This window comes from Dendrobium catenatum, unplaced genomic scaffold (genome assembly GCF_001605985.2).
Source record: "Dendrobium catenatum unplaced genomic scaffold, ASM160598v2 fragScaff_scaffold_370, whole genome shotgun sequence".
NCBI lineage: Eukaryota > Viridiplantae > Streptophyta > Magnoliopsida > Asparagales > Orchidaceae > Dendrobium > Dendrobium catenatum.
The window spans coordinates 2,252,796-2,267,263 of record NW_021318832.1 but is presented as its reverse complement, the minus strand read 5'-3'; the positions used below and the strand labels follow the sequence as shown (position 1 = coordinate 2,267,263).

Below are 14,468 nucleotides of genomic sequence, written 5' to 3'. Positions count from 1 at the left end.
AAAAAATATTGTGCTTATGCTTTATTTTAAAAAAATTAATGATATTGTGTTATTGTGTTATTTTTATCAAATTTAGTTTCTAGATTGAAAAAAAAAAATAGTGAGTTACTTCTTGTGGTTGTTTTTCGGGCTTTAAATGAGCAAATATCATCTTGTTAGTAATTTCTTAGGCTTGGACTTGGCATTTTTCTTGGGATTTTTTTTTGTTTTTGCTATTAAAAATAAAGTGTGAGATGGTTGAGAAGCATAAAATTACACCCTTAATGTATTACCAAGGGTCTAATGGATCCTCACCCTTATGCTTACAAGCAAAACTCTCGTGTGAGATAATTTTGATAAGATTAAGTTTAATCATCATTCAATGTTTTATTTTGGCTCTCACTTTTAGAATCTATGGATACTTTTTGTAAGTGAATTCAAAATGTGCATATCAAGGTGAACCACAGAGATTAGAGGGACTTTTCATAGATCATGTGTAACAGCAAGGAGTCTCCCAAACTCATTAAAGACACTCATTCCAACCTATATAATCACTATGTAGAGCTTGACAACACCCTACCTTGAGAAGACACTCATCACCCCAACTTAAGGGACCACTCGTCAAAACCTAATGAACTGCTCACCCAAGTCGAAGGGAGGCACTCGCTTTTACTTTCTAAAGCTAGCAACTTTATCAACGAGACAACATTCTCTTCTGAAGGCTTGTGATTAGGTCTGCCTCAGCTTATTTTGAATAATTTTAACCACATACATAGGGTTACAACCACCATCACAAAATAAACATGCTTTTAACGTAATACAAATAATCGTTCAAAATATGTTGTGAATGCCCATTATTTTCATAGTAGGACATGCTTATTTTGCACTGAGTTGTTTATTTAATGAAATACCAACTATTACTACGTAATGGAAATCATCTGAAAAATCTCAAGCCATTGCATTTGAAAATATCCTAAATATGAGTTCATTATGTATATATACTTGAAAAAGCATTTGACTCTTTGAAGTCAACTAAATTGGAGGAGTTAATTGAGATTTTTCTCTCTAATAAAAAACCCCATGCTTAAAGCACACCCTAATCATTAATATACTAATAATTATAATTTAAATTTCTCACTAACCAATAAATAAATTGAATAATGACAAATTAAGCATAACTATTTGATGGTGCAAACAACATGGATTGAGGAGGCATGGCATGGCTCTAATCATTATCTAGATGCACAGTCATGGGTTTAATAAAGCATATTGTATTTTTCAATAAATGCACAAGTACCAAATTTTTGGCTTTATACTCTTTATATATTATTGTGTGTGGAATTTTTACACCAATAAGGAAATCATTTTTCAGATATCCCTAGAGAAATAATCTACATCATGCAACTGAAACAAAATTTTTTATTAAGTCAAACACAATTGAAATGATTCTACTATATTGATTGAATATTACAGCAATATATTTTATTTGCTTATGGGAGGAGGAGGGATTGCAATACATCAAACATTTGAATTGTTTCATGCAATGAGAATGATGCATGTTGAAGTGTATTGATGTTAAAATGTGAATGGTGGGCAACATTGGTCATTGTTATTGTTTGACAATGATGGGAGACATTAGTATCATAAAACAAGTTATAAGAGGGTGTCAATGGCTTGACGATTGTGATTGTTGGATGATTGTAATTATCTATAATTCTGACCAATGGACAATGTCGAAAGCAGATGTCTAAGTGTTGACCGAAGGTTGTCAATGTGGTGGGTTCCATAGGTATAAATGAAGATTGATCAACCAACAAAAACATAGAGATTTGAATAGACAAAAGCAAAAAAAATTAGTAGGATAATTAGGGTTCCAAAGTACAATTAGAGCTTTGAAATTCTCTAAATTTAATAATTATTTGAACCCTTAAAGTCTTCCTTAAGCATAAGAATCATATCCTATTTATAGATTTTTATAGGGATCAATTTAGTTATTTTTATCATAGATAACACTTCCACTATGTGTATTTTCCAACATCATCATATATGAATAAAATCATTATTAAATGATTTTCAAGTCATCGAAATGCTGAAATTTGAAAGACGTTTGACCTGTTAAATATCTCAAGAAATTCCCAATCATACTAAGGCTTCGTTTTGGGATAGCTTTTGGTCATATCTTTTTCTCAGCTTTTGTTGTAGAAAGCAGTAAGAAAATTGTTCCAAACGAAATATTAAATATACTTCAAAAGAAATGTTGTATTATATTTATCAGATATTTATTAATCAAAGGATAATGTTAGGAGACTATCCCAAACATAAAAAATTTGTTCGGTTCGGTGAGGCATGAAAACATTCTCGAGCCATGTGGGTCATTGAATCGGGCGATTTTGCTCACTTCATAACAATGAATGAGATAAATCGAACCGCCAAATTCTCTCTCTCTCTCTCTCTCTCTCTCTCTCTCTCTCTCTCTCTCTCTCTCTCTCTCTCTCCCTTCAGCTTCTTTATCCAGTACACTGATTTAAATTGACTTGAACCGACTTAGCTTGAAGTGTGTCAACTTTAGTTTGAATCATTTCTTTTTTATATATATTTGGATGTACCTATATAATTACCTTAACTTAAAATATTGCTCAATTCTTTAATAGTTCAATTGGGTTGGATAAAACTCTACTTTCTCATAACCCGAATAAACTCGGATTCAAACCCAACCCGACTATCAAACACATAAATTAAGGTAACCTATATCCACATAAGGTGATTTGGTTGGCTTAAAATAAAATTAGCACATTATATAAGTCAGATTTAGACTAATATTTACACCTAATGCCACTTCCCTCTCATACTGAACATCTTCAAAAAAATAATTTTAAATTATATAATAAATTTATTTGATTTTTTATTATTTAATACATAGAATATTTTTAATATATCTCATCTGATACTAATTGCATCATAAAATATAATATTAAAAATTTCGCACAACATATGCATTAAAGAAGCACATTGACACATCTGATACTAATTGCATCATAAAATATAATATTAAAAATTTCGCACAACATATGCATTAAAGAAGCACATTAATTTTCTTATCAAATGAAATAAATTGGCTTAATTGTTCATAGAAATTAATGCTACAAATATTTTGTTAAGGTGTTTAATTATTTAATTATGATTAAAGTAGTATTATCTTGACTGATTAGGTACTTAAAATTGCTCAAACCAAAGCCTCATTGCCTTAATCTCCGGGAGATCCAACGTAAATTAAAATTATTGCCCAAAGGGTAAATGTAGTAAATTTGTACTATTATAAGTCTTTGATATTTGTGCAATTAAAATGACAAAATTTTTAAAATAAATGAGAATATGGAAAAGTCAAGGAAAATAAGATAATAAATTTTCTATTGCACAGATATCAATGCAAAATCAACGGTTTTGTCTTTACTAATTTGATAATTGAAATAAATTTTTGAAAGGTCACTTAAATATCTAAAATATTTGATAATATTAAAAAAGATTACAGATTCTTTCAATATAGAAAACTAAAAAAATATGTAAAATTAATTTGCATAAAACATATAAAAAGTTTTGATTAATGAATAGATCATTAACAACCTGTTTAGAGAATAAATATTAATCAAATGACATGTTTAGTTTGTATGTATGATGTTAAATAATTAATTTGGAGATCATATAATTAATTTAAATATAATTGAAATGAATACTTTTCATGACTTATTTATTATATTGTTCATTAGTATCAAATAATTATATATTATTTCAAATTTTATTGAATTATTTATTTATTTAGGCCAATGAAATTATTGAGAGTTCATTTAGTAATGAGTTTGTTTAAGTACTCATTCGATTAATTTAGAAATCAAAAATACAAATCAAGCTCAATAATAGACAATCTCAGATAAGTCAAATACAAATATTCGTAAATGTAAAAGCTCATATTGAGCTTGAGTCAAACCTTAAAAACTTAATAGTCTTATCAAATTAAATTTGATTCATAATATACTCAATTCAGCTCAGCTCGATTGCAATCCGAACCCGAACCACGAACTACGAACCCGAAAAAGAGTTTAGGTTTCATCCAGCACGATGACTTACGAGTGAAGGGCTTGCAGTTTTGTCGAGCACGAGTCGGCGATAGCGAAATTCACCGTCTCAATTGAGGTCGACTAGGCTGGTCGAGCATGAGTTTCATTTGACGTGATCACGTGAGTGCGGGAGCGGGGCTTGCAACTTGACGCTTGCGGTTCCGTCGAGGCATCAAGCACGAGTTGTTGAGTCGTGGCTCGGGACTAGCGGTCTGGGCTAGGCCGCTGAGCCTGCTAGGGGCGTCAGGTGTGCGCGGCATTTGGCAGCAGCAGCAGTAGCTGGGATGCAGCGGGTGCAAGTGACAACAAGTCAATTCAGGTCAAATCAGATTTGCTGGATTAACATGTACTCGATCCAAACTATAAACAGGTCCAAATATAGAACTCGAATCACTATAAACAGGTGCGTGCATTTTTATAAAACTATATTTATACATATAAAATTCATTAAAAAAAATCTTAGAATCTTGTAGCAAAGCGACCCCTACTCTCTTAAAAACCTTTGTGAATCACTAATGCTGGTGGCTACTTCAGATTCAGAGCATCAGTACTCTTTCGGTCATTTATGGCGTTGAGTTTTGGCGATAATATCAGACAATTAAATTTTTATTTAACCAGAAATCTTTGCAAAGGTGGCAAAGTCATGTTGAATCTAATAATATTAAATCTAATAATTACACTTCTACCCGTCAAAAACTATAATAAAGAGTAACCCGCACGAACAAAATGGTCTACTACTATATCTTATCTTTACATAAGTTGCAAAGTCATGTAATTATTTCATTTGTTATCATTAATGATGCAAATGCACGCACCTTAACTTTTTTAATGGCGTTAAAGATTATCAATCAATCATATAAGATCACATAAATCCTTAGAGCATTATTTTTTTAATATAAATTATCGTATATTTTTAAGTAGAATATTTGAGTCATAATAGTTTATTAGAAATTTATTTAATTTATTTTGATATTTCAAAATACATTAATAAATGAAAAACTATATATATGTATACGTATATATCTAAAATTGCTCATGCTGGGCTAGAGCCATCCTAGCTAGATGGCCAAAAGACATTGATTTTACAGGTCAATCAAATCTAGGGGTGTCAATATTTGACACAATCCAAAAATCCGGCTTGAACTGGACCCGAAAATTCTGGGGTAGGATCAATCTGTTTGTCAAACGGGTTGGATTTGGATCCAACAAACCGACCCGTTTTAAAAATTCGGTCAGGTTCAGTTAGACCTAGAAACTTGAGAATGATCCAGAACCGACCCAACCAGCCACTGTAAATAAAATTGGATTTCGAAAATCCCACAGGCCTCATTGATGCATACTAGCTCCGCACGGACCCCTCTTCGCCATCCGCCTCCACTGCGGCCTCACCATCCTGGCTAGATGGTCGAAAAAATTTTGTACTAAAATATTGTTTTAAGAAGCAATAAGAAAGTTGTCCCAAATGAAAACTTTATTTATTTACTTTTTTTGTCAATCTTATAGTTAAAACTTTGTTTGGCTTTTTTACTGTTTCTTAAAACAGTTTTATAGTACAACAAATAAAATTTTTATACTAAAAATCTGCTTTAAGAAAAAATATAAAAGCCAGACTATGACCAATGAATATATTTAGATTCAACGATATGCTGACTCAAAATTTTACCTATATTTTATCATCATATATTAATATTATACAATTTGTTTTCCATGTTAAGTTTAATTATAGAGCCGAATCCTCTCACGTGGTTTTTATAGTAGAGAGGAAATTAATGAAAGTTCAGCTCATTTAATGCAGATCATAAAACTTTAATATTTATTGTCTTTTCAGGATAAAATAAGATACTCCAAAGTGTAGAAAAATGTTAATAAAAATATAAATGTGTCAGCATTATTTTAAATTTATAATTTGCAAATTATTAAAAAATATATAATTATTCTGATTCAAAGCAACACTTTCTAATTGCAAATTCTAATAATATGAGATCATTTATATATATATAGTTGCAATTAGAGATATTTTCATAATTTATATGAAATATGTAAATAATTTATTTAATCACAATGGTTTAAAAAATAAAAATAATAATAATTAATTATAACATTGAAATTATGAATGTATGAAAAATATATAATATATAAATAATTTATGCGAGAAGCTTCGCATAATATAAAATATATGAAAAATATAAGGCATTTATTTAAACAATAAAATATTTTATAAAAGTTTTAAGAAAATTAAATTTTGGTTTTTAAATTTTAATAAGTAATAAGTTTCATGAAACAATTTATAATTTTAAGTGAGAATTTTTAAAATTATGTTATATTTTTAATAAGAAATATAAATTAGAATGAAAAACGTGCGGTGGGTACTTCGCACGTGTGAAACAAATTGGCCACGTCAGCAACCACTGGGATACTTAGTGGGAGCTTCTCTTGACTATCACTGTAGAGAGAAATTAATGAGCCGAGAACTTATTAATTTATCTTAAAAGCTATATAATTAGATTCTCGAGCCATCTTTTCAGGCTTTAGGTCGACCACTCGTGTGCACGATTGGCTAACTCCACTCTTAAGAGATCTCTCTCTCTCTCTCTCTCATTGTTTATTTAAAATAATAAATTATTATAATTTATTATTTCTATTGAATTCGGATATCACATTAATCATATTGAGAATACTAAGTGAAAAGATAATACAACAACAACAAAAACATTAAGCTTTTATCCCACTATGTGGGGTCGGCTACATGAATCCTTTTCTCTCAATTGTGTCCTATTAAAGGTCAAATTATCGTTTAAATCTAATAAAGAAAGGTCATTCCTAATATTTTTTAACCAAGTCTTTTTAGGTCTACCTCTACCTTTCTTAACATAACCATTGTTTTTATTTTGGTGACGTGGCGCGTCTGGATTGGTGTCCGGACGAATCCGGACACCGGACGTAATGATTTGCCCCATGTCATCCGATACACATAAAATAGTGACATGACACATCCTGATTCGTCTTTGGACAACGTTCAGTGTTCGGTGATCACATATAATAATTTCTCCAATTTTTTAGGTCGTCTCTCTCTCTCCATAAATAAAGTAATTAATTAATTATTTAATTATTTTGAATTAGCATGGAAATCAGGAATCAGGCCGAGAAGTGGTAGTATTGAAAGCCACAACCTTAAATTTGCAGCATATTCTCATTTATTTGTTGATTGATTGAAGTTAGAAGCACTGAAGTAGATGATTGATGAGAAACTAATAAGAAAATTTTAGTCAGAATATTTAATTCAATCTAATTAATATAATTTTTTTTAACTGATGAATTTGCAACAAAAATATATAATAAATATATTAAATATTTATATAAAAAACTATTATTATCATATTAAATATTTTACAAAATGCCTGGAGATAAGAAAATAAATGAACATGTTTGTGATATTTGTACCATTCAACTCACTCTAATCAATTACATTAATTGATCTCGTCGATGATTCTTTCGATAAGATCTCATGGTTGATTTCCTTGCTAATAATTTTGTCAACTAAGTGCCACATTACATAAATAATAAAATTTAAATATTAAATATGTAAATTTGAAAATTTTCTCTATTATATATGTAAATTCTCCAAATAATTATTATATAAACATCTTACCATTTTACTCATTTCTCTTACATTCCTCAACTTTTCAAAAGGTGAAGAGCTCATCAGATAACTTTTTCCCCCCAATAGTTTCTTCAATGTTGTTATGTGATGGAAAGAGTCTGCATTTTCAGATGACAAAGATCAGAAGGCAAAATCATTTCCATTCTTACCATGTCGGAAGAATGCAATACAGAGAGCGTCAGCAGTTTCTGATAGTAAAATCCAAAAGCACATAACATTTTTCATACTTATCAAGTAATAAATAGTCAAATAATGACTCAGACAGCCATCCTTAGCCTCAGTTACTGCGCCAATATTGGGAGAAATGAACATTATATCTCCTTGGCCCTTTCAACTCTACACAGCTCATCTTAATCTGTTGGTTTGGAGCTTAGACTTCGAGATCTTGAGTTTGAATCCATGTAAATGATGTATGCGTAAGTCTGCCTTAATTAGCCTAAATGCCTCAAAAGAAGATCCAACACTCAAACTTTTCTAATTTATGTACTTAAAACTTCTTTAATGTTTACCCCTATAATAATTAATTCATTTAAAAAACATCAAATATATCATTTATTATTCTCATTAATTTCTCCGATTCTCTTCCCCCCATATCATGACTTCCTCAATTTCTCTTCGAGTGTTTCAAGATCACTATACACCGATAATTTCATCAATGATCACAATCATATCTTACAATTCGTTACGATCTACCCTAAAGAAATCTTTTCATAAACTCCTCTTCTAATTTTCATTGTCAACAAGTTGCATATGCCACCACTCCCAAATGCCCTTCCTAGCAAGATCACCACATATCAACCAAACAAGGCTATATATGTAAATCACCCTTATTTTAATATGAGTACATATATTAAAATTTATATTGAATTCATCTTAATCTTAAAATAAGTTTAACGACTTCCAATTCCATCCTCACACAATCATCTTACAAGGCTATACCAAGCTTCTTTTTTTCCCCTCAATCCACCTTTTTTACCTCAGCATTTAAATAAAGACTCATAGGAACTTGGGAAAAATTCTCGGCTCGCCAAAATATGCTTTGCCAATTCCCACAGCGGAATCTGCGAGCCCATTTATGGTTTTTTTATAGTATTTCTCAATCGTCACTGGAGATTTTTCTCTTGTTCGTACACCAGATTCCAATCAAATAATTAAACAGTAATTCTTTAAGGAATAATCACTTCAACGCATAAAGATAATCAAGATAATGAAGAGAGAGAGAGAGAGAGAGAGAGAGAGAGAGAGAGAGAGAGAGGTAAAAGGGGTACTTGACATTTTTTCTTCTTTAGTTAACCCATGGCATATTTCTGAGTCCAACTCCTTGCAGTAGTCTCATACTTGTTCTTATCTGTCTTGTACATGTGTGCGATTTCTGGAACTAGTGGATCATCTGGGTTTGGATCTGTCAACAAAGAACAGATTGAAAGCAGGACCTGGGCATATTCAAAAAAGTTTAGTCAGTTGCGAAGAAATTAGCTGATTAAAAGAAAGTTTAAGAACTCGGAAGGTTGATGCTTCTTCTGTTAAACAATGGGAAAGAAGAGTTAAAAGAAACTAGATTGTAAATCTGCAGCACAGAATCCAATTGATCACAGATCCAGAACTGGTTCGCCTTGGAGGACAGTTCTGCGATGTTCAAGTGAAGTAGATTACATTTTGAAGTTTTTACTGCACAAGTTTCCACATTCCACAAATGTGAATATGACCTTGCTCTAAATCTGAGAATTTGTTTGGCATGAAAAATGCTAAATTTTGTGAACGTTTTTGGCTATTTGTTTTAAGATTTAAATTTTGTAAGTGGAAATTTTTTTAAATCCGTTAAATCCTGTGAAAGATGGGATTTAATATATCTTAGATTTAGCAAACTAAGGGGCTGAACCTTAATTTATTAGAACAATAGTAAAATCCTCAATTTTACCCACCGAGGCTTAGGGTGGTTGGTGGGCGAGCACGGTTGGGAACCCCCCATTCCGGATTCGAATCCCCTCTACTACGACCTCGCCTCTTCATTGGAGCAACGCAAGTGTGAGTCCGATGCCGGTGGGTGGCCTCACTAGGTTCCGCTGTAGGATTAGTTACGCTGCCAAGCAGCAGTGGGTTGATACCCCGTTCCAAAAGAAAAAAAAAAATCCTCAAATTTATGTTTGTCAGGATTTAAGCTACATTTTGTTTCCTGCCTGAAATAGGATACCAAGCAGCTGCTAATTCACCTATAAATTTCATTTGATATTGAACTGTTCGGAAATTATAGTCTAAAACAATTCACTTAACTCGCAACAATTTAAGCAGGCAATGTGATTCAGGTGGTGTTTTTTCAGTCATATCAATCATGTGAGGGGACCCCAACTGTGACGCCCCAGGCATCCATAGTGAAAGGATTCGTCTAACAGTCTTGATCAATCTCCAATCCTGCTGCCTTGCTCGGATCTGAAAATGTCAACCACATATAATGAGCTTTACAAAGCCCAGCAGGTCACCTAATACCTATAACTGAAATCAAAGCACGGCGATGCTATCAATATGCATGTCAATCTATCAATCTGAATCAGTCAATGGTCAATGAGTCTATGCAGTGGAAATCAAACCAGTAGTCGCTCCTGTCATACTAGTTATGTTATGGATCGTATGGATTAATAGCCTCAAAATTTGTCCAGAAAAGTTGTGTGGAGTTAATGAGGTGCAGTTGAATGGACTTCTGGCCTAAAAGTTGAAGAAGATTATTTCTTCGAAGTAATGAAAAAGAAATATATATATATATATATAATCCAGCAACAGGCGTTTGAGGACTTAAAAATATTTTGAGTGCAACTTGCAGTGAATTCCTCTTAATAAGGATAAATGGAGAGATTCCATACTCTATTGACCATAACAATTTTAAGCGTAGTAGAGGCCCAGCAATTGAAACAGTAGAAAACTGAGTGCCAAAAATTTCAATTAAGTGCAGCTATCCTCCATGAATCAAAGAAGAGTAAATTACCTTTGTTATTATTAATATCAAAAGAGAAATAGCTTCAAAATTTGACAGCAACCGTACAGAGAATTCCAAAAAGGAAGAAGCTCTTTGAGTAGGCAGGTTCCACAAAGAACCATATAATTGAAGCACCAGGAAGTACGGGTTATTATTATAGTCTCTAGATGAGTTTAGCTTTGCATATTAGATTAAGAGCATCCAAAATAAAAGCCCAAACCTCCCATATCCATAGACTTGGTGGTTGTATTCCAAGAAATCATACGTAGTTTTTTGTTCACATTAGTATGCAAAAAGGCTGCTGATAAGGGATGTAATTTTTTCCTAAGCTCTTTAGGTAAGGTTACAAAGAGAAACCAATAACGAAGATAGTTCCAAATAGCAGAGTTGACAAATTAGAACTTACCAACAAAGTATAATAATATTTGTTTTCAAACACTAAGCCAAACATGCAATTTATCCATAATTTTGACGAATCAGAAGCCTTAAATTTACATGAGAGTGATGCAAAGATGATCCCATTGAAGTGGTTTGCAAGGGAATCTCGAGGTCTGATAGATATTCTTTATAGTACTCAAGTCAAACGATTTAGAAAAGCAAATTGCAGATTTATTCATGTTAACACAAAAAGATCGGTGGCTCTCCGAAATGCATCCAAAATGGTATATCAACACTTAATAGTATTGCAGTCAATATAGGCCTTGTTTGGGATGACTTTCTTACTGTCTCTTAAAGCTGTTTTTTAGCAAAAAAAAATTAATTTTTGTACTAGAAAGTTATTTTAAGAAGCCGTAAGAAAGCCATCCCAAATGAATCCATAGCCAAAAATCAAAACGTAGTTTGTATAAACGAGTAAGAAATGATAATGTCATTTTTTCCAATACCAGAGGAGCCATTCGTACAATGTAAATCAACCAATTTGGAGAATTCATCCATGATGAATGTGAAGAGAAACAGGGAAAGATGACATCCCTGTCTAGGGCTAGAGGAGGGGAAGCAACATCTACGTTTTCCACTAATCACAACCAAAGAAACATACCGCCTCAATAAAGCTCTAATCCAGCTGATAAAGGTTGCATGGATGCCTAAGACCAATCTTTAATAAAGAAATTGTCTGCTTACATTGTCAAAAGCTTTCTTAAGATTAATTTTGGAATATAATTTTTTGAGATTGTTAAATGAGTTGAAACTATGAAGTAACTCATTTCATTATAAACAACTAGTTTTATTGCACGTAAGGTTGACTAAACAGGATGGATAAGTTTTGGGAGAAGATGACCTTGTAAGTAGTGTTGCAGTGTTGCAAAAGGATGTACGCTTTAAGTCATTAAGTGTCTATGTGAGTATATAGTAGTATAGATATCTTTATCATGAATGAAGGTTGACTAAACAGGATGGATAAGTTTTGGGAGAAGATGACCTTGTAAGTAGTGTTGCAGTGTTGCAAAAGGATGTACGCTTTAAGTCATTAAGTGTCTATGTGAGTATGATTTAGAATTCAAGTAGCAAATGGGTTGACACGATTAGAGAGCTTTGAGATAGTAAAAAAATATTAGATAGCTTCAGTGAAGGAGGAACCAATGATATGCCACGTGTCCTAAAAAATTTAGAAGTAAAGCAATCCAATCCATGTGCTTTATCAACCCCAATACTATAAAGCGCTCTTTTGATCTCGTCATCAGTAAAAGTGGATAACAGATCACCCAAATCATGATCAAAATAAAAAATGGTCCACTGACAAATTAAGGGATGGATAAGGAGAGATATTTGCATTGATATCGAGAAGTGAATCAAAATGGGAGTGGCTTCATTAGCAATGTCATCTTGAGAACATAAGAAACCATTAGTACCAGAGATCTCTATTATGATTGCAATTCCATCTGTTCATGATTCTTTGGTACAGGAATTTGATATTTGTCTTCTCCTTTGAAAAACCAAGCACATTTAGTTCGCTTAATCCATTTACGCTCACAAGTAGTAGCAATAATTTGAGTTTTTTTTTTTTTTTGTAGAAAGAGCGTTAGTCAGAAGTTCTTTATTGAAAGGTTGAGCTTCGAAGCTTTGAGGAATTTGAATTTGTTCAACCTTAAGTGAAGTGATAAAGTTTGAAATGTAGATGAAGGAAATCGAATTGAGGGCAATATTCATATTTTTAAACCTATTATATAAGGAAAAAAGTGGATCTTCAATAACAGGAATATTCACATAATAACTTGGTTGCAAAGATTCATTTTGCAATTTTTCAAAAAAGCAGAAAATGTAAATTCATATGTGAGCTGCCAGATCAAATTGCAAATTTATATTTTAGATGACTATATTCTTTTCTCCTTTTTTATCAAAAACTTGCTTCAATAACATCCTTTGATTTTAACAAATAGTATTGTTTTCAGCAGTTTGGTTCTCAAGTTTGGCTATTGTTTCGATTTAAGCTACTGTAGCCTTCTGTTTTTTTATGCCATTTAATTTTGCTGTGATATTCACATACTGATTTTGATGAGGTCATCGACAGGAGATTTCGGCGCGTCTATCAGAGACGACATCGGAGGTCCACAACCATGATGGAGAGCCTCTACTACTGATTTTATTTACACTAGCATTTTATGTATTATGCATTTTATGTATTATGCATTTATTTTTCAGTTTTCCCATTTTACCCTTGAGGGTATTAGTTTGCTTTTGTAGCCCGGAGGGCATTTTAGACTTTTGTACTTGTGTCATGTGGAGCCTATTTAAATGGCTCTTGTTTCTTGTATGGGGGTATTGAATTATTGAATGAAATTTTCTTATGCTTTGTTCTCTTTGTGAGTTCAATATCGTAGAGATCTCTTAGTGATCTCTTTGTGAGTTCACTTGTAGAAATCGATCAAGGTTTAAAATTCCTAATCCTTTGTCACTCCGCCACCAAATACCCCAAGTAGAGAAGAGAAAGCAAAGAAGCCAAGCTCTTGCCGCCACCGTCCCTAGAGCAACCCGCCGGCCACCGGATCCTCACCGGCCGGCCACCTTGCCCCCGGCCATCTTTCCTCTCCACCACCTCTCCATATTCCTCCCCAACATCTCCTTGAAATTTGAATTTTAAATTTCAATTTCTTTCCTAATTGGGAAATTCTAATTTAAGAAAGTTTTCGAAATTTTGAACTCAATCTCATTCCAAATGAAATTGGATTCATGAGACAAAATTTTCCTAGTCATCGTCTTGATTTGGAATCCTCCACCTCATCCCAAACTCCCCTCTTCCTCCTTGATGCCGCCGGCCCCCTCTTCATGGGCCCCATTAATTGTGCAATTAATCCCCCCTCTCTTATTTTGAAATTCAAATCTTAAGCTCAAATAAATCCCTCCAATTTCACTTAAAACTGAAATTAATTCAGTTTTATTTCTAAACCTAGCTCCTCTATTGATGCCGCCGGCCCCCCCTCTTGGTTTGCAAATATTGGATTTTCAATTAATGCCTTTAATGCACTTAATTGGAAATTCAAATAACTAATTTCTTCCCTCCTAATTCCCATAAAAACTGAAATTAACTTCAGTTTTGCTGCATAAACACACACCCCTCCTCTCCCTCTCTATCTCCACCGCCGGCACCTCCCATCCCCTCTCCAACCCGCCGCCCCTCGCTCCCTCCCATTGGAGAGCCTCTTGCGGCGACCACCCATTCTTACCTTCAAGAATGCATGGAGGAACCCGAGTGGAACTTCAGGTTTGAGTATGACAACCAAGGAAAAGTTGACATCCTCAAATCACAATT

The 14,468-nt window shown here is 32.9% G+C and overlaps 1 protein-coding gene across 1 annotated transcript in view; it reads right to left on the bottom strand.

The window, feature by feature from the left end:
- Positions 1–7,504: 7,504 nt before the first annotated feature.
- The window catches only part of LOC110109532 (ubiquitin-conjugating enzyme E2 10-like), a gene marked incomplete at its 5' end in the record, with an annotated part of 21,662 nt that continues 14,698 nt past the window's right edge, over positions 7,505–14,468 (bottom strand). Inside the window, 2 exons of the mRNA XM_028693848.1 lie at positions 7,505–7,850; positions 9,021–9,185. Of these exons, the coding sequence (XP_028549681.1) occupies positions 9,042–9,185 (144 nt within the window). The remainder of the gene's footprint in view (positions 7,851–9,020; positions 9,186–14,468) is intronic.